The sequence below is a fragment of the Doryrhamphus excisus genome, linkage group LG2 (assembly GCF_037039965.1).
Source record: "Doryrhamphus excisus strain RoL-2023G ecotype Guam linkage group LG2, RoL_Dexc_Guam_v1.1, whole genome shotgun sequence".
In the NCBI taxonomy this organism is placed as follows: domain Eukaryota; kingdom Metazoa; phylum Chordata; class Actinopteri; order Syngnathiformes; family Syngnathidae; genus Doryrhamphus; species Doryrhamphus excisus.
The window spans coordinates 11,839,469-11,859,389 of NC_136358.1; the positions used below are offsets into that span (position 1 = coordinate 11,839,469).

A 19,921-nucleotide genomic window follows, 5' to 3' on the forward strand; every position below is an offset into this window, starting at 1 on the left:
GTAGAGCAGGGGATATAGAATTGAGGTTATAACTGGCTTTAATTTGTTTCCAAATGCGAATCATGCTGTGGATAAGAGGGTTATTGTTGTATAATGATCTACTGATCGGAGTTGGTGCTAACAGAATTGCGGCTAGTGAATGTGGATGGCAGTCTTCCTATTCCATCATTAGCCAATTGGGTGGGGACTCTGGTGTTTAGACAAACAATAAAATTCTTGAGTGCTGAGGCCCAGTAATAAAACAGAAAATTTGGGAGAGCTAATCCTCCTTCAGATTTTAGTCTGTAGAGATATTTCCTACCGATTCTAGGGGATTTATGTCCCCACAAAAAGGGTGTAATTATGGAGTCTAGTTGTTTAAAAAAAATATTTTTTAAGGAATATTGGAATGTTTTGGAACAGGTATAGTATTTGTGGGAGAAAGACCATCTGATTGCATTTATTCTTCCGATCATTGAAATTGGAAGTGCGTCCCAAAACAGCAATCTAGAGCGCAGACTTTCAATTAAGGGCGGAAAGTTCTCTTGGAAGAGAGAGGTGTATTCTCTTGTCACTTCTATCCCTAAGTAGGTGAATTTATCTAGGGAGATTTTGAATGGAAGATTAGACAGGGACATCAGAACATCTGTACGAGCCGGCATTAAAACACTTTTTGTCCAGTTGATCCGATATCCTGCAAAAGTACCAAACAGATTAATTTTATCTAGGAGTATTGGAATAGATTCCTGAGGATGAGTTAAGTAAAGAAGGATATCGTCCGCATATAGTGATATTTTACTAGTTGTTTCTTTAACTGTGTATCCATGTATCCGAGCATCAAGCCTAATGCTTAGCGCTAGTGGTTCAATAGCAAGGGCGAAGATTTTGTCTTTGTCTTTGTCTCACCAAATGAGACAAAGTGATGGAAAGCTTTGGTACATCCCCCTTCACGGTGTCCACCATCCAAGAAAAGGTAAACTGAGAGTTGTGTTTGACTGTGGAGCTGTGTATTAAGGAACATCTTTGAACAGCCAGCTCTTGCAGGGACCTGATCTTACAAGCTCTCTCATTGGAGTGCTCCTTTGATTTCGGCAAGAACCTGTGTCAATAATGGCAGACATCCAAGCCATGTTTCATCAAGTTTGTGTCTCAGTTAAACAGGTTGACTTTCTCCGCTTTCTCGGGTGGAGATACTGCACAGTTTCCAGTAGAACATAGAATGAAAGTACATCTTTGGAGCTGTATCATCACCAAGTTGTGCAAATTATGCTTTGCGGAGAACAGCAGATGATGAAGCACAACATTTCTCTTCTGATGTGGTGAACACAGTCAAATGCAACTTTGATGTGGATGATTGCGTGAAATCCATGGCATCGGAAGGCTGCGCTTTGTCAGACAGAAGGATTCAATCTTTCTAAGTGGATCAGCAACAGCCGCAAAGTGCTGATGTCAATTACAGAGGACAGCATAGCAAAGGAGATCATGTAATTGGACTTGGTTACAGACTTCCAGTAGAGGGAGCACTGGGACTACAGTGGTGCATTGAATCTGACAAGTTCAAATTCAGGACGTCTGCACAAGAACAGCCACAGACCAGAAGAGGTATTCTGTATGACCCTTTGGGATTTTTAGCTCCATTCATTTTGCCAACCAAGTTGCTTCTCCAGGAACTTTGTCGGAGAAACCTGGGCTGGGATGAAGCCATAATGGAGTTCTATGGTAAGAAATGGTCCAATTGGCTTGAAGATCTCTAAAAGGTAGCAGAGTTTGAGGTGGATCGCTGTTTGAAGCCCAGAGAATTTGGAGACCATGTTGTTGCACAGCTTCATCACTTTTCTGATGCAAGTAAGGTTGGATATGGAACAGCATCTTACTTGGGACTAGAAACTAATGCTAAAGGTTATGTTTAATTTCTGTTGGGAAAAAGTAGAGTTGCTCCACTCTAGCAGACAACAATTCCTCGCTTGGAACTCGTCGCTGCAGTTCTTGCTGTTAGGGTTGCTAAGATGCTGCAAAAGGAGTTGCAGCTTCAACTAAAAGAATCTGTTTTCTGGACTGACAGCACAACAGTCTTTAAATACATCCGCAATAAAACCAGCCAATTCCAACTGATGTGGATCAGTGGAGGTATGTGAGCTCTAAAGAGAATCCGGCGGATGAAGCCTCTAGAGGAATGAGAGCTGAGGATTTCCTAAAAAACATGGCATATACACTGGATACGAATTCTTGTATCAATGCAGTTCGCAGGTTCATCTGTAGATGAGGCCCTGTCTTAACTCTCAGGTCTGATAATGGCACAAACTTTGTTGGAGCTAACCGGGAGCTGAAAGAGAGTTTGGATGCTATGAATCAAGGCACAATTCAAAAGGTTCTGTTCCAGGATGGCATAGAATGGAGGTTTAATATACCCTCCGCTTCTCATCAAGGGGGCATTTGGGAAAACTTGATCGGTTTTCACCTCAGTTTTGCAACAGCAAAGCCTGGATGATGAAGGGCTCCAAACTATTTTTTGTGAGGTTGAGGCAATATTAAATAGCAGACCCATCACAAAGGTTTCAGACGACCCAGATGACCTTGAAGCCCTCACTCCCAATCACATCCTGATGTTGAAAGGCAAACCTATCATGCCACCAGGACTATTTGACTCAAATGATCTGTACGTCAGAAAAAGGTGGAAACAAGTACAGTATATGGCAGAGCTCTTTTGGAAAAGGTGGCTTTCTGAGTACTTACCTTTGATGCAGGAGAGACAAAAGTGGACAAGGCCAAGAAGGAGACATCCTCCTTGTGGCAGATGCTACGGCTCCAACAGGATCATGGATGATGAAGAAAGTTTTGGATGTCAAATCAGATGTTAAGGGACTGTGCGCTCTGTGCGCCTTCAAACAAAGACCAGTATCTTGGAGAGGCCAGTGACGAAGCTCTGTCTGCCTTACCTTGTCTTATTTTTGAAGGACAAATAGCCATTACATATATATATATATATATATATGTGTGTGTGTGTGTGTATGTTTATACATATATATATATATATGTATATAATTATATTAAAAAATAAAATAAAGAAAAAAATGTGTGTGTGTGTATATATGTGTGTATATATATGTATGTATATATATATATAAAATATAGATTCGAAAAATAAATAAAATATATATGTGTATATATATGTATGTATATATGTATAAAATATAGATTCAAAAAATAAATTATATATATATATATACATATATGTATATTCAGCATATATACATATACATAACAATCAGAATGACAACAAGCTTCCTCTTTATGTAAATACACAAGATGACGTGCATTTGTTTTACGCACCATCCTCTTGAAAAGAGCTAGCGTTTTTTCATGACCTGTTAGAACCTGTTAGGCACGCTGCATGCCGCCATCAGCACCTATAAACATTAATTCGCCTGTGACTTTTTATTTTATTCAATTTTTCCAAACTTCATCCTCCAAGAAGCTCCAGCTCACAACTTGGGTACGTTTTCTTTTCTGACACTTTTCGACTTCTGGAAGTCTTTGTATTGGTTGGATCGGTTCATGATTCACACACGTTGTCATGTTCATTGAATGATCGTTGGAATAGTGTTTTACATAAGTCGATGGATCTATTTAGGGAAGGATCTGCAAGCCGCCTTGCTGACTGTACTGTCTTTGCCACAGGAAACCAACAAGGTCTGCAAACTCGCTTCACTTCCTGTACAAGCATGCACACAAAGTGCTCAAAAAGTACTCATACTCTCTACAGTGGTAATGTAGCATATTCTTAAGACTTCATACTTCAATAAAAGTTGGAATTATTCATTATAAGAATATTTAAAAAAATCAAAGTATTCCATTTTATATTGAAAACATCATACATCATTTATACTTTATATAAGTATAATATAGTAGAATATTTTTGCTGAATCTTATGAGAATAAAAGTCGAATTTAAACAAAGAAATAATTTTTGGACAAAAAAGCTGACAAGAATGCATTTATGTTTTTCACAAATATTTTGAAAAAAGTCAATTCCCAGAAAATAATGTTGAGATTTGACATGAAAAATAAATAATAAATAAAATCAAAAGAAATAATGGGAATAATGTTATTCTCCTATGGAATAAATTTTGACTTTTCCTCCACAAACATAATAAAATTATAACCATAAAGTCCCATTTTGATAAGAAAAGTAATTTGTCAAAAAGAAGGACATACACTTGTTACTCTAATTTCTCAGAAAGAAGTAGTTGGTTTGTTTTTCATAATATTGTAACTTAAAAATATATATTTTTAAAATATTTTTGCTCTATGCTACTATTTTTTCCTCATAATGTTACATTATTATTGTAAAATTATGACTTTCCAGCTTTTTTCTTGTAATATTTTCACTTCATTCTGGTAAAGTTGCTGCTGATTTTTATATATTTTTATATATATATATATTTTTTTTTATGTGCGTGCCATTAAAAAAATTGCGGGGTGAAAATGGCCCCCAGGCCACACTTTGGACATACCTGTGATTGGGAACTCTTCTCTGATTTTGTCGAACTTTTTCCGTCTTCAGGAATGTCCGACTCAACCACCACCATCCTCATCCTCTTCCTGCTTGTCCTTGTCTTCTTCCTGGTCATCCTGTACAAAAAACTCAACCACGACACAGACGGCGAATACACGCTCCAGCGTATCGTCTACAAGGAAGGAGGCTTCCGGGACCGGCTCAGAGGCACCGTGACGGTCCTGGAGTCCCGCCTGAGAGACCGACCGTGTTCTCACAGCGCCGATCCCGACGAGGACGGTCAGGAAATGCAGGATTTTCAAGCGGTGCAAAGGCAGGAAGCGGAGAACGGGAGCGACGATATCCAACGAGACTGAGAGGACGAAGAATCAGTGTCGGAAAAATTGAGTCGTTCGTTAATTTGAATCACTTCTGCAGGCATCTGGTACGGGGAGGACCAGATAGATCAATTGTAGCCTATTTTCATCAGAAATACTGGATTTTCTCAAATAAAATGTGTTTTTAATGCACATAAATAAATGAAACACCTCAAATGAATGCCTTGTTTACTACACTGAAAAAAATAACTAATTGGACTAACAAAATTAAATTTCCATCTAAATTTCCATTAAGTTTCCATCTAATTAAAATGTTTAGCCCTAAGTCAAAAAAGTATGTTCGTACATCGTAATATATTTGTGTTAGTTGATCTTGTTCTTTTCGTATTAATCCAACTCAAATTAATCTAAATGAGGTAACAAAATATAATTGAGATGGGTCTCTACAACTCTACGCCAACGCCAACTCAACAGGTAACACAAAATAATTTCATTAAACCCTCCAAAAAATAACTAATTGGACTAACTCAATTAAATAGTAGGCAGAATTTCCATCCAATAAATATGTTTAGACCCAACTCAAAAAAACTTTGTTTGCCCACACTGTAAAACCTAATAGCACATCTTTTTAAATCACTTAAGTTAATTAGACTTGATTCTTGAAAAAAATTACACTCACTTACTTAAAATGAATTGAATATACTTAAATGATATCAATTGTTTTAATAACTCTTTCATTTTTAGTTAATTTAAAGTTACAGAAGGTTTCAAGTAGATGTTAACAAACCTATTTAGTTAGATAAACTCATCTTCTCTGATTTTATTTAAATTTTTGAGAGAGTTCCGTGAAACCTGCTGGAACCTGTTTGCACCTGTTCAACCTCACATTTTCAGCAGCACGGTACCCACACGGGGAGCACAGCTGAATTATTTCAGTTTTATCAAGAAATCAGAAGGCTATCAGAAACAACCTCTTCACTTTTGCTGAGGCCAGCGGCGAATGGACCTTGATGTCTTGTCTATGGTAAGAAAAATTTTTTATGCCCCGGCAGTTTAAAGAGTGAAGTTGTTGGCCGCTATCGATAGCAAACTTTTGTCGCAGCTAAAATTAGTAACTTAAATCGAGGCTTTCCACAGAATTATATTTTTCGGCAGCTTAAAACATGAAGTTGATGACTAGCTTGGTGTCTATAGTTAACGTTCGTCGTGCCAAACTTAACTTAAATAAACCGGGGTTTTCACAAGAGTATATTTTCGGATTTTGTTTCCTTAACCTGTGTAACAGATGTAATTGTTAGCAACCAGTTTACTGTTCAAAACAAGCAAACATTGAGGGCATGCATTCAGGAACTTATTGGAAGTGAGATGTTGTTTTTGCTGAAAAGCTATAAGACATGGTACATTGAGCATCTACGATCTTATAAGCTAACCGATGATGAAAGCAAGGGCCATACAGTGAAGTCTGGGTGCCAGATAACTGACCAGATACCTTTGTTTGCCTACAAAGTTTAAGGCCAACTCATTCTCATTTCATTTCAGAGTTGAAGTAAAAGAGCAACGTTTCATCCAGCAGCTGTCCTGTCTTCTGACCTAAAGGACACACATTTCTAAGAACTGTCTTGGTTATTCCTGACAATACACTTAAGGGTAATTTCATTTTCCAATTTTGACCTCTCAAGATTTGTAACAAAGCGAGAGGAAAGCTATTAGACAATGTGCTTGCCTCTGGAATGTTTTTTTTTATTTGCTTTTGAAGAAAACTATACTAATTTTGTTTTTTCCCTTTTTGTATTGCAGATTTTTTTAAAACAGTGCTAATGGAAACAAATGAGAGTTTGAAACTCGGTCATTCTTGATTATGTAAATGCAGAGAGGCTTATTTTGCCGTCTCGTCCTGAGAGCGTAAATGCCCTAATATATGACGTTAAATACATGTTGAACTTGACCTATGACTTGGGTCTTCAACTTTCTTCCAAATTACCCTCAAGGACAGACTAAGGACACACTGGAGACACAGAGACTCGAGATGGTGGAGCAGTTTAAGAAGATGTCCATGGAGAAAGTTACGGTTCTCATTCATCAACTTATGCAGCAGACCTTCACACTGAGACGGGAAGAAATAGTACATTCAGTCCCTCCCATGGTTGATGTTGTTGCAAGATGGCCTGCACTCTTCTGTGAAGCCCAGGTGAGTAAAAATATAAGAGCACATGTTATGTAAAAATAACTGTCTATGTTGTCGACATAAGTCCATCATAAGTTTAAAATTGAGATGCAGGACTTTTTCATTGTGTAAATGGGTACTCTGTAAAAAAAAAAAAGCCTGTCTCTTTTTGTAATCCACTACTGTGAATTCCATCACATCACCAATCGCAGTCTTCGCTACTCCTTCTTTGCTGCACTCGACAAGCACACACCTCAGCTTTTAAAGCTCTACCAAATGAAGAAAATCTGAAGTTTCGGTGAAAGGTTACAAGCTCTTATATGGCGACCAGGTACAACTACTCCCATACAATAAATCAATGATAAAATCTGATTATTGCATTCAGTCTAACTTCACATGTTCACATCTTGTCCTTTTTGTGTACTTTAGGACAAGAACAACATTACTGCAGCAAGGACAGCAGCCCTGGCCGGCCTCCCGCTGTACCTAAAGGAGGATTCTTCTGGTGTCTTCAAAACTTGACAGGTATTTTTCTCATATAAATTTGGGATTTCTTTAATCAAAGTTGATCACATGTCATTGGTAATCACATATTGTAAGAAATAAAGTCCTTACAGAAATCCTGTCTTGAAGCAGATGTAAGTTTCAAGGGATAATTGGGATTTTTTTTATTACATGAAATTGTATGACATCATCAGCAGTGTAGTGCATCAACAGTGACCTACCCCCCACGTGGTCCCTTGAGCAGAGTTCTGGTCAGATTTCGGTGAGGCAGACTGTAGTTCCGGTTAGTTGGTGGGGCAACTTAAGTAAAGAGTTTGGCTTTTCAAAGCAATATGGTTTCAAAAGAGTAATACCGTTGCTCACAGAAACGTCAGACCTCTCAGTCTCTCTGTTATTTTCTCTCCATTTGTATCACTACGAGTATTTGCCTGTCCATCTTGCTTCGTTGCGTCTTCATCCACTGTGGAACCATACTCAACAATGGACAGGCTGTGCCTGGCAAGGTACAGGACTGGGTTTCTGAACATCAGGCTATAGGCTTCAAGTGGCATTTGAGGGAGTTCGAGAGCGACTGATGGCTGCAGCTGACAGACGGAAGGTGAGGCATGACCAGCGAGTCAAAGTTGCACCTCTTCCTGTGGGTCAGCTTGTGTACTTGAGGGACCATGGCGCCAGAGGGGCAACACAAGATTCGAGACTTCTGGAGCTCAGTGGTCCAGCAGGTTGTGAGGGCCCCTGCCAGTGGTGGAGCAGTTTAGACCGTGGCCCCGGTGGGTGAGTTACATAAGGCCAGGAATGTGCATCGGGACATGCTTAAGGCTGTAGTCTCGTCTGAGGCTGTAGCTCTTTCTAGTCCAGCGTCACCCTCTCATCACCCTTCCATGGCAGCCTCACCAGATGACTCCACTGACAGTGAGTTCTGGTTTTTGGTGTCGAAGACCCCTGCACCACCACATTCTGTGACTTCTGAAACCTGCATCCTTCACCTGTCCCAGTTACGTCATCTGCAGGGGCCGGACCCAGTGCAGTGATTCCTTCGGCTTATGGGGGTTCCTCCTCTCCAGGTTCCTTGCTGCCCCACCACGACCAGCCGAGTACTAGTCAGCAGTCCCTGCAACGAACTGTTCGTGCTACTGCTGGCCGTCACCAAAATGTCCATCATCTTCCTCGGCCAGCTGGTTCTTCACACCATGCGACGGACAGACTACAAGACCCTGTCTCTAGCTCCCAAACAGCAGTTTTTAGACCTTGTTGTTAGCTGCCGGTTTTCTGTTTATCGTCGATACAAAGAGCGGGGGTAGATGTGGCAGAAGGGCTGTGAGCGCCCTCCGACTGTGGGCACAGCACCTGTTTTTCTGATTAGTCTGATTGATGGGCGGCACTGCGCGGCTATATAGTGGGGCTCGATCTCAGGCACCTGCCCTCTTTCTCTCCTTCTGGATCCGCAACTCCTCGTGGTGGCTGTGCTGTGGCATGGCGTGTGCCGGTGTGGACGAGCCGGTGCCGTGGTTGGCGATAGTGCCGTTGGCATGCTTTACCAGTGAGGTGTGCGTTCTGGCAACAGCGTGGGACTGTGGTGTGGGATCAGGCTTTGGCGCTAGAACTTTGGCTGGCATCACAGCGCAGAGTGAGGTTCTGGTTCTGTGGGTTCAGGTTGCCCTGCTGAGGGACGTTCTGAGTGTGGTAGTGTTTCCCGTAGCCTTTCTCCATTGGCTTCTGTGGTGCTGCGCTGGTCGTGGCCCAAGTTGCAATGTCTCCACCGCTATAGCTCCTGAACTGCGCTGCTGTTTTGGCTCTGCCTCCCTTATTAAAATTGGGTTTTGTTTTACTTATTTCCTGGTTTGGGTTCACCCGTTGTCGTTATCTTCTTTAATTGTAGGTTTAATTCGTTGTGACTAAATCCTTTCTTTATTATCTGTTTTTGTGCATTATATTTTTGGTGTACTATATTTCAATTGTGTTCTGTTACTACTGTTCATTTTGTTTATTTTCTTATTATTTGATCATGTGCCTGCGTGTGGGGGTGTTTTTATAGACTGCTGTATGAAGCATTGTGGCCTGTTTTTAAGCATTCTTTTCTTTTGTGGACAGGTGCTGCGGGCCCAAGGTGGCGACCCAATCCTGGTGGTGGGTTTTTCCTCACAGACCTGCGTGTATGTGGTGTCACGGGTGTTTCAGTTTCTCCCTCCCTTTTGATTTTGAGTTTGGGCCGCCACGGTAAGTCCCAGCTCTGTTCCCCTTTAGTGCCACCCACGGGTCAAAGAATATGATCCACAGCTGATGGTTCTTAATGTAATAAAGAATTGTTATATTTTTCTATACCTCGTCTCTTGCCCTGTGGTAATTTCGAGCCTGTGTGTCCTGATCTAAACTGAAATATTTCCTTGGGCGAAATACCCCAGGTGGTGTTGTTGGTATTGTTTTTCAATAAAAAATTTGTGTTTCCATCTCCCACTTGCCACACATGGTTATTATATACATGGTTTTTTAGTGTGTGTGTAACCCATGCCACCACCCAAATGAGCAGCAGTCATATGACGGGGTCAGCTGACGGTAGGTCCCCTCCTGATTCGCTGTCTGTCCTGAAAGGCAGCACTAAAGGGCCAGCAGGTGCAGGTAATCAGCGGGTCCTGCAGTGGCTGGTCAACAAGCGGCATGCTCACAACCCTCTTTGATATCAATACCTACAGAAAACAACTTTGCGGTAAGCCTTTTCCATTTCACTGGCCACGTCTGCGGCCGCTACATGTGTATGTGTATATTTCAACTGCTAAACTTATTGCTAGACAATAAAGTGGGATGAATGCTACGAGTGAACTTTTACTGAGATTATGAAGGATGGCCATCTTGAGTACGTTTGGAGTATTTACCGGTAAATTTGGTGAAGTTGACATGTTAATACCTGTTTGTTTCTGGCCGGTGCAGGTCAGGTTTTTTTTTTAAGATGGCTTTGGTCCTACCCTAGGCAAAGGAAGCCTTGGCAGCGAACGGGTAGGACTGTCTTTCTTTTTGACTCTGGATATTGGACTAAAGGATTGAGAACCATTCCTCCAGAGTGGAGGCCTCCACTCCCCGTTACCCCAGAGACTCATTGAACTGTTATAACAGCCACTTGTAATCCTCTGTTTTGTGAAAATTTACTTTTGTTTGTCATTTTGTTCCCTAGTTTACAATACATAATTTCACTGCAAAGCACCTGTTTCTGTGTCTCATTTACACCAGTTCAGACTCCCAAGAACTACTCTTCTGCGTTATTTAGTCAGATAGCCCTAAAATCACCCCGTGCTACGTGTGTGTGTTAAATGTACAAGGGCAATTGGTATAGGGACATGGATATCGATAACTAACTCAAAGATGCCCATGTGACTGCCTAAACACCAAGTACCTGGTATCCACTTCCAAACTGCACTCTTTGCAAGTCCACATTTATTAACCGTAAAACAAAAACAACCAATCACACACAGTAAATTAATAGTGTAGATAAATTTAAAAAATACAATACTTACAAACTGTGACAGGCTGCAAAAGAGAGTTTGCTAACAGCAAATCAGAAGAGCTTGGTGTGACTGGAAAAAAAACTAAATGGATACATTAGTGGCGTAGGTTGAAAAGCTATGCTTTCCAATGAATGAGCCATTTGAAAAACTGTTTACCTGACGATCTATGTGCAAACCACAATGTTGTAAAAATCCTGTAGTGGTGTTTAGCAGCGCAGGAACTACTGACAAAACAACATACCACAATGAGCTTTAGAGCTTTCAAATGAAAAAATACTAAATTAACATTTAAGGTGTACACAGAAACATAAGCCATATTTTTCCTGCCTCACACTGCAGTGCAACCGCATGCTGCATATTAATTTTTACCCCAAAATGACCACAAGAAATACCTATCGCTATCATCCATAACAGCAATGTGTACATTCCAGCAAGCACCCCTATTTCAGAAAATGTGTATTTTTAGCATGACTTTGTTATATGTAAATTATCCATATTTTACTTGCTTTTAAATTTACAATCAAGGCATCCATATTGACATGACAATGAAATAGTGACATCCAGGTCAAAAAACATTTTGCACCATCAGATTTTACTGAAATTTCATCTGCAGATAGATATTGACGTGAATTTATATCCTATACACCAGGGGTGCTCACTTTTTCAGCACGCAAGCTACTTTTAAAATGACCGAGTCAAAATGATCTACCCACTACAAAAATGCAAAACATCTATTTATTTTCAAATGTATTGAGGATTATTTGTACGTACAATGTATGTTGAGGTACCTTACATAACCAAATGAGCCAATATTGCAAAACACACATAATTAACTATTAACATTTTTTGTAATTACCTGAGTTTACTTTGATGACTTGCACTGAATTGAATCAGCCAGAGATGCATAGTCCGGACAGTAGCTGCTGATAGCCAGGTTAGCCAGGCAAACGCACTTCGAAAAAGACATTGTGAAAAAAAAGTCCACCTCCCATTCCGTATGGAAGTGATATGTTTTGCCTTTTTACTTGGTCCAGCTACTTCACTCATTTTAGTGACCATAAACTTTAGCGAGGGCTTAAAATCTGACACAATTCGCCGACTAGCTTAGCACTTTGCATCGTTGTTTACGCATGAGCGGTGACCTAAAGGTCAAAATTCAGTTGTCATCTGACTGGTTGTCCTGTATGTCAATCAAGTAACGGGGATGGATGATAGGCTGACATCGTAAGTTCTGCTGCACTTAGAGACGTTGTTTGATTTGATTGGTCACCCGAAGGGCAACATTCAGTTGTCATCTGAATGGCTGCCCTGTATATCAATCAAGTGACGGCATTGATGCTAGGATGATATTTTTTTAATGTCACGCCGCGATCGACCAGCGATCGACCAGTACCACCTCCGCGATCGACCGGTAGATCGCGATCGACTTAATGAGCACCCCTGCTATACACCTTTTAATCTTGTCCTGAAGCTCTGATTTATTAGTTTGAAAGGCCAAATGTTGGACTTAACATTCAAAGTATTCTTTTCAGATGATGTGGTCCAACACACAGTATATTTAAAATGTAAGCTCTACCAAAAGAACATCTATATATCTTTTCTTGTGAAGGAAATGCATTTTTAACAACGATTTTAGCATCGCTACACTCTTGTCAGCTCAGGCTAAATATGCCTGGGTAAGTTCACACCAAGCCTGTAAACAATGACATGCACACGACATGCATGAATGCCCGTAGTCTTCTAGCGGACTATGTCCGCTAATAAGAAACTGCCACGCCATGTTGTTTGAGTATACACAACCCGTCAGGCTATAAGCTATACCCACCCTGCTGTAGCTTGTCGCCGTGGCGTGAAAGCGAGAGGTGTGCTTGCAGCAAAGTAGCAATGCTAGTGTTAAAATGAGGGGATAATAATATATTACAATGATAATGACACCAATGTAACAATAAAATATTTATTAAAATTCAACATTTCCAGAACATACAAATATAACAACTCACAACATTTCCTTCACATATGAACAAATTATGTCAAAAAAAATAACATTTTAAGAACGGGTGAGGGGGACAGCTATGAGAGAGTGATATATACATAGAACAAGAGACTCTGTGAGCAGCAGCACAAATGGGTAGGCAATTCTGCCTGCTGCAAGTATTCCACCATGTTAGCTCCGACCTATGATGAGAAAAGAAAGAAAGGTAAGTATTTCTAGCAGTGCAGAGCAATTGTCATCAGCTCTCTACTGAAGCTATTTCAATATATATTCTACAGGGAGAAGTGTGACACCTGTAAAGTCAATGGCGTGTTCAACAATTTATTCAGGGGGTTTGGCCAGTCTTATGTTTGGTCTGTGGTTTATACGTCACACATCACTATGGAGTAACAACTTACACCAAGTTACAACTTGTAAGAATAGTGCTTCATGAAATGAGAAACAGCCAAATGTTACGCTGTCACACATTCCACGAAATACAATCTTTTCAAGTCGCTCCTCATAAAAAGAGTTTAAAACTGCTTTAAAACTGTGTAAAAGAACAACTGGAGTCATTTCACAATTCATTTACATTTTAATTTCTGTTGAAAGGTAAATTACTTACCAGCTTAACATCGATGAAGGCTCTCTTCACCTCCTGAATACTCGCCGGGGCCAATTTCCTGCCCTTTTTAAACACAGGCGGAGGGAGCAGGATGGGCAGCAGCGTCAGGGCAACTTCTCCCCTGGCATCTGTAGGACAATTATGGGTGTCATTACCAGATTGTTGAGAACATGAGTTTTAAATATTATAATATATTACAATTTTAGATAAAACGGTCTTGTTTTCAATATGTTCCACTACTGTGCAGTGTTGTCGTATTGCAATCAACCCTAAAATAATATTGAGAAAATGTCTTGATTATGTTTACTTGGTCTATATTAAAACACAAAAACACACTCCAAACATTTTTTTTACCAATTGGGATCATAATGTGTACCATAGAGGGTTTGTCATCATTGTCTCGAGCAGTGGTGAGCAAACTTTGACTCGCAAGCTGATATAACAGCAATATATATTGGAATCACAAGATGGCTCACCCTGTTAAAAATTTGGGTATTGGTACAAGCAACAGTGACTGACCCACCACCATTTCTTATGTCTATAACATATAGCAGGCACAGTAGCTACTGTAAAACAATACCCATAAAATGAAGGCATGAAGATGACTTACCTTTCAATCAGCCCCGGTAGCTGCCACTCAGTCAATTTGGAACTGACAAACTCATCCATAGATGCTTTTCAGCAAACTGAAACATCACAAAGAGGGTGCATAAGAACAAACATACCATGAAATGAAATAAGATTCAGTAGTCCAAACGTATTCTCGACATTTATATGCGACTTACAAAACTGTCGTCGAATTCGCGCCCAAACTAGTTCAAACTGATTAGTATACAGTGGACTATCGGTGGCTAACGGAAGCCCGCTAGCATGCAGCAGTCTAGCTTAAAAAAACACCGGTTCATCAGCACGCTCGTATTAATTCACGAGATTCTTTAACTTGATATCACATAAAATGGACGAGATAACTGACGTTGTCCTCATAACTATCACACATAGTGCATGTCTCTTGTAATTTCAACAACATAGTTTGGTTCCTACATAGCTCGGCAGCGAATGTGTTTGCTTGCCACTTTTGGAGGGAATGGAAGTTTGCTAAGGTGACCGATCGATTCCTGAAGCTAGTACTCAACAGTGCTTCACGAACTTACATTTTAACAAGTTTATGAAGCTTTATATAATAATATAAAGTCAATTCTACGGTAAAACACTAGTGGGCATGTAACAAACCTTGCTCCGTGCTGAAATTCGTCTCCTCAGATGAAATGTGCGGTCAGAACGAAGTAAGTTTGTGGGCGGGGCTTTGTTGCGCGTGTCCAAAATTCTACCCAACGCTCTGGGTTGTCCAAAATAACCCAGCACAATATAATGGAAATCACAACCCAGCAGCAAATAACTCAGCACCCAACAGAGATAACCCAGCGAATTGGGTTCTCAGAATACCCAATTCTATCAAAATTACCCAATTAAATGACCCAACAGGCTCAACCCAGCGATTGGGTCAAAAAAATAACCCAGCATTTTTGCTGGGCATTTTAAGAGTGTACACTCTTAAAATGCTAGGTTAAAAGCAACCCAATCTGGTTTGTTTCCCAACCCAACGCTGGTTAAATATTGGACCAACCTCACGTTGGGTTATTTTAACCCAACAAGTTGGGTGGGTTCTTAACCCAACAATTGGGTTGTACATTGGGTTGTTCATATGACCCAACGCTGGGTTCATATTTACTACACGGCTGGGTTATTTCAACCCAGCAAGTTGGGTTGCCAATATACCATATACGTATATATATATATATTTTTTTTTTATTGTATGCTAATACTATTAATAATATATTACAATGATAATGACACCAATGTAACAATAAAATATTTATTAAAATTCAACATTTCCAGAACATAAAAATATAACAACTCACAACATTTCCTTCACATATGAACAAATTATGTACAAAAATATAACCTTTTAAGAACGGGTGAGGGGGACAGCGATGAGAGAGTGATATATACATAGAACAAGAGGCTCTGTGAGCAGCAGCACAAATGGGTAGGCGATTCCACCATGTTAGCTCCGACCTACGATGAGAAAAGAAAAACACATAAGTATTTTGTAAGTATTTCTAGCAGTGCAGCTCAATTGTCATGATCCACTGAAGCTATTTCAATATATATTCTACAGGGAGAAGTATGACACCCGTAAATTCAACGGCGTGTTGTTCAACAATTTATTCAGGGGGTTTGGCCAGTCTTATGTTTGGTCTGTGGTTTATACGTCACACATCACTATGGAGTAACAACTTACACCAAGTTACAACTTGTAAGAATAGTACTTCATGAAATGAGAAACACAGCCAAATGTTACGCTGTCACACATTCCACGAAATACAATCTTTTCAAGTAGCTCTTCATAAAGAGTCCTGCTTTACAACTGTGTAAAAGAACAACTGGAGTAATTTCACAATTCAATTACATATTAATTTATGTTGAAAGGTAAATTACTTACCGGCTTAACATCGATGAAAGCTCTCTTTGACTCCTGAATACTAGCCCAGACCAATTTCCTGCCCTTTTTAAACACAGGCGGAGGCAGCAAGATGGGCAGCAGCGTCAGGGCGACTTCTCCCCTGGCATCTGTAGGACAATTATGGGTGTCATTACCAGATTGTTGAGAACATAAGTTTTAAATAATATAATATTACAATTTTAGATAAAACTGTCTTGTTTTCATTACTTTCCACTACAAGGCCCGGAACCCCACCTGACACTCTTCACACCCCACCTCTGCCTCATCCTGCCACTTTGACACTTTCACTATATGCGTTACATAAACGCCCAGTTTGGACTTTTAGGAAAAACAATCAGACTGCACTTCCGGAATAACAAACAAAAAACAGACTGTGTACATATATTTATACTGTTATTCTGTATATTTTGTATTTTTCATTCTTTTTTAATAGATGTGTCTGCACCAATTACACCAAAACAAATTCCTAGTATGCCTTTGATCATACCTGGCAATAAACCCTTTTCTGATTCTGATTCTGTCGTATTGCAATCAACCCTAACAAAATATTAAGAAAATGTCTTGATTATGTTTACTTGGTCTATTTTAAAACACACCCCAAACATTTTTTTACCAACTGGGATCATAATGTGTACCATAGAGGGTTTGTCATCATTGTCTAGAGCAGAGGTGAGCAAACTTATTGCCTCGCAGGCTGATATAACAGCAATATATATTGGAATCACAAGATGGATCACTCTGTTAAAAATTTGGGTATTGGTACAAGCTGCAGTGACTGACCACCATTTCTTATGTATAGAGCATGTAGTAGGCACAGTAGCTACTGTAAAACAATACCCATAAAATGAAGGCATGAAGATGACTTACCTTTCAATCAGCCCCGGTAGTTGCCACTCAGTCAATTTGGAACTGACAAACTATAGATGCTTTCCAGCGAACTGAAACATCACACAGAGAATCCATAAGAAAAAACATACAATGAAACGAAATAAGATTCAGTAGTCCAAACGTATTCTCCACATTTTTATGCGACTCACAAAACTGACGTCAAATTCACGCCCAAACTATTTCAAACTGATTAGTATACAGTGGACTATCGGTGGCTAACGGAAGCCCGCTAGCATGCAGCGGTCTAGAGAAAAGTACATACGCAAAGAGAGAGACAAATGTCTAAACTCTTTCTGAATTCTCTTTGGGGAAAACTCGGACAGAGGGATAATTTAGTTCAAACCCAACTCATCAGAAACTCGGATTAATTTTTCAAACTCATGTTTTCGGGTAAATATGAGCTCAAGTACTTTTCCTTCCTCAACGATGACATGGTGATGAGTATAATTACAATCTAATTTACATCAAACCCTCCGGTAAATCCTCCAACATCTTTTACGCTTGTTTTACAACGAGCCAGACTGTTCATGTCCAAGTACCTGGAGCAGCTACAAACGCACGTTGTCAAGTCAAACCATTGTCCAAAATAATTTAGATGAGACAAACATGAGAAAAAATAAATAAAAATAAAAAATACTTTTCATAGCCCTCATTAAGGAAGTAATAACTTTTCGTTATCATGTTATTTTCTAAATTAAACACGGAAGAGCAGGTGGGAAAAATCTAAACCAGAAGTGGGAATCAGCTTTAGGGCACTTCCTTTTTTAGCAGGTAAGGCTGCAGACAGGTGGGATCGAAAAGGTAGTCAGAACTGCACCCCAAACCTTGTGCGAACTGGAGCTACAAAGCTGAAGAGGCAGCCGGTAAGAATTTCCCTTTTTAATATTAGCGCTTGTAGCCAAATTTAATTTTTAAATAGTGGTCTTTGAGCTAGGGTAGATAAGTATCAGGTCAAGCTGTGACCTGTACCAGTAAAGGGTCAGTTAACAGATGTCAGGGCACAATACCCTGTGGTTCTTGTTGTCTTTTTCAGAGGTCATTGGGGGAGAAACAAAAGGCCAGAAGGGTCCTAGGTATTTACGATCATTTACCCAGGAGGCAACAAAGATAACGGGATCGAAGAGGAAGCATCTGGTCCGGGAATGTGATCCTGATCCATTCCCCATACATCCCCTGACTCCACCCCATCTGAGGAGATCAACAAAAAGCCCTGGGATGCAAGAATCGGGGCTGACTTTCCTTCTTATCGTCGGGAGGCTGCAGGCGGACATTGGAAGAGAAACTCAGCCCAGGATCCTGTGTTTTTGTGAAATTATTCTGTCTGATCTTGTTATACAATACATAGTGTTAACTTGTACTAGTGTGTGAGTTTTATTCCTTCTCATAAGTGGAGATTAACGAATACGCTTGGGTAGATGAAATTTACTTAAACAAGTGGTCTTGGAGGCCTCAATTACGTTGCGGAAAATTTCTTCTACAACAGTTTTGGTGACCCCGACGTGATCTCCAGAGAAGGAAAAAAAAAACCTTTTTGGGTGGACGGAAAGTGTTTGGAATATCAGGGCCGGCCCATGTAAAAGGTAAGAAGAGACCTGTTTATTCAAACTCTTCATATTGGCTGTTACTTCATGAAGATATTCCTGGACTTTTCTGAATCCATAGTTTGCCAACTATTAAGACGAGACAGAATAAATTGACAAATGGGGTACTTTCCCAGGAGAATTTCAAAAATTCTTCTAAAAAAAACCAAAGGAGGTTTCGGACCTGTGGTATAAAATAAATCGGGTTAATGGCCCTGAAGAACCTCATCAATTCTTCTAAACAGACCAAAGGAGGTTTCGGACCTGTGGTATAACATAAATTGGGTTAGCGTCCCTGAGGAATTTGAACAATTCCTCTAAAAAGCACCAAAGGAGGTTTCGGACCTGTGGTATAAAATAAATCCTAGATGGGTTGGAGGCCCAGAAGAATTTAGTAATTCTTCTAAAGTACCAAGGGAAGGTTTTGAACCTGTGGTGAAACCCCACTGAAGCATGAGTGTAAGACGTCGTGTGTGAATGTGTATAGAAAATAACAAAAAAATCGCAAAACTTGGAAGGTAAGTAGGGGAAAGATGACGGAGTTTATGTATAAGAATGAACTTATTAAGGTTAACATGGATAAAGTAAATGCACACACAAAGATGTGGAGATCACAGTTGGAAAAAGTGTGGCCTTATTATAAGGCCACCTTTAGCGGTTTGGAGTCAGATAAGGAGAAAAAGGAAGCCTGGGTAAGATAGAAGATTAAACAACTACAAGAAAGTGGTATACTGCCCAGAGATTATGATGTGAAAAACCTGTATCAATCAGTGATACAAGCGAGAGAAGGCCTGATGAACAAAATAGAGGATCTGGAAAAGCAACATGAATCAGTTGGGTTGGTTAAGAAAGGGGCCTTAAAAAAGAGTGGCTAAATTAGAAGAGTTGCAAGTATTGTTATACACCATAGGGAGTGCTGTAAATATGTCGAGAACAGTAAAAAAAAGACATCACCTTCTGAGTGTGATCAGAACTCACCACCATACTCGACTGAAGACAGCACATTACATGTGCAAGCTCCAATAGCGACCATCATACGCGGACAAGTAATGTATGAAAATGATGGGGAAACGATGGGAAGGGGTGAAAATAACAGAATGTCCAGTGTATCTTCCCTCACAGGTCCGGAGGGCGTGAAAGAGGTGGACAGACCCCTCACTAAAAGTGATAGCGACTGCATTAACGAGTGGTCAGATAGGAGTTTAAGACATGCCAAGCAGACACAGGATTTCTACAAAGAAGCTCGTGATATGTTAACTGACCTGAAGGAACAGGCCAAACATCCAGAACTGGCTGAGGCCAAGGAAAAGTGCCTCTACAGGGGGTCATTAACAATAAGGGAGGAACAATTAATGA

At 40.1% G+C, this 19,921-nt stretch overlaps 1 protein-coding gene and 3 long non-coding RNA genes across 5 annotated transcripts; 2 read left to right on the plus strand and 2 right to left on the minus strand.

Moving 5' to 3' along the window:
- The first annotated feature begins 3,372 nt into the window (after positions 1-3,372).
- On the plus strand, positions 3,373-5,013 carry LOC131126327 (uncharacterized). 2 transcript variants are annotated; one of them, XM_078797951.1, is made up of 3 exons: positions 3,380-3,472; positions 3,611-3,669; positions 4,543-5,013. In XM_078797951.1, the coding sequence occupies exon 3, from the start codon at positions 4,545-4,547 to the stop codon at positions 4,848-4,850; it is 306 nt and encodes a 101-aa protein (XP_078654077.1). In that variant the 5' UTR covers positions 3,380-3,472; positions 3,611-3,669; positions 4,543-4,544; the 3' UTR covers positions 4,851-5,013. The 2 variants fall into 2 exon arrangements, with proteins under 2 accessions (XP_078654076.1, XP_078654077.1); XM_078797950.1 differs by lacking the exon at positions 3,611-3,669 and having other exon boundaries at positions 3,373-3,472.
- Positions 5,014-5,671: 658 nt separating this feature from the next.
- Positions 5,672-7,942, plus strand: LOC144901954 (uncharacterized). The gene is made up of 3 exons (XR_013630152.1): positions 5,672-5,835; positions 6,800-7,306; positions 7,405-7,942. It is a non-coding gene; the product is annotated as an uncharacterized LOC144901954 (long non-coding RNA).
- A 4,974-nt stretch (positions 7,943-12,916) lies between these two features.
- On the minus strand, positions 12,917-15,036 carry LOC131128376 (uncharacterized). The gene is made up of 3 exons (XR_013630153.1): positions 14,184-15,036; positions 13,574-13,701; positions 12,917-13,151 (listed from the first exon to the last, which is right to left on the minus strand). It is a non-coding gene; the product is annotated as an uncharacterized LOC131128376 (long non-coding RNA).
- A 342-nt stretch (positions 15,037-15,378) lies between these two features.
- On the minus strand, positions 15,379-17,197 carry LOC144901955 (uncharacterized). The gene is made up of 3 exons (XR_013630155.1): positions 16,965-17,197; positions 16,077-16,204; positions 15,379-15,649 (listed from the first exon to the last, which is right to left on the minus strand). It is a non-coding gene; the product is annotated as an uncharacterized LOC144901955 (long non-coding RNA).
- Positions 17,198-19,921: the final 2,724 nt, after the last annotated feature.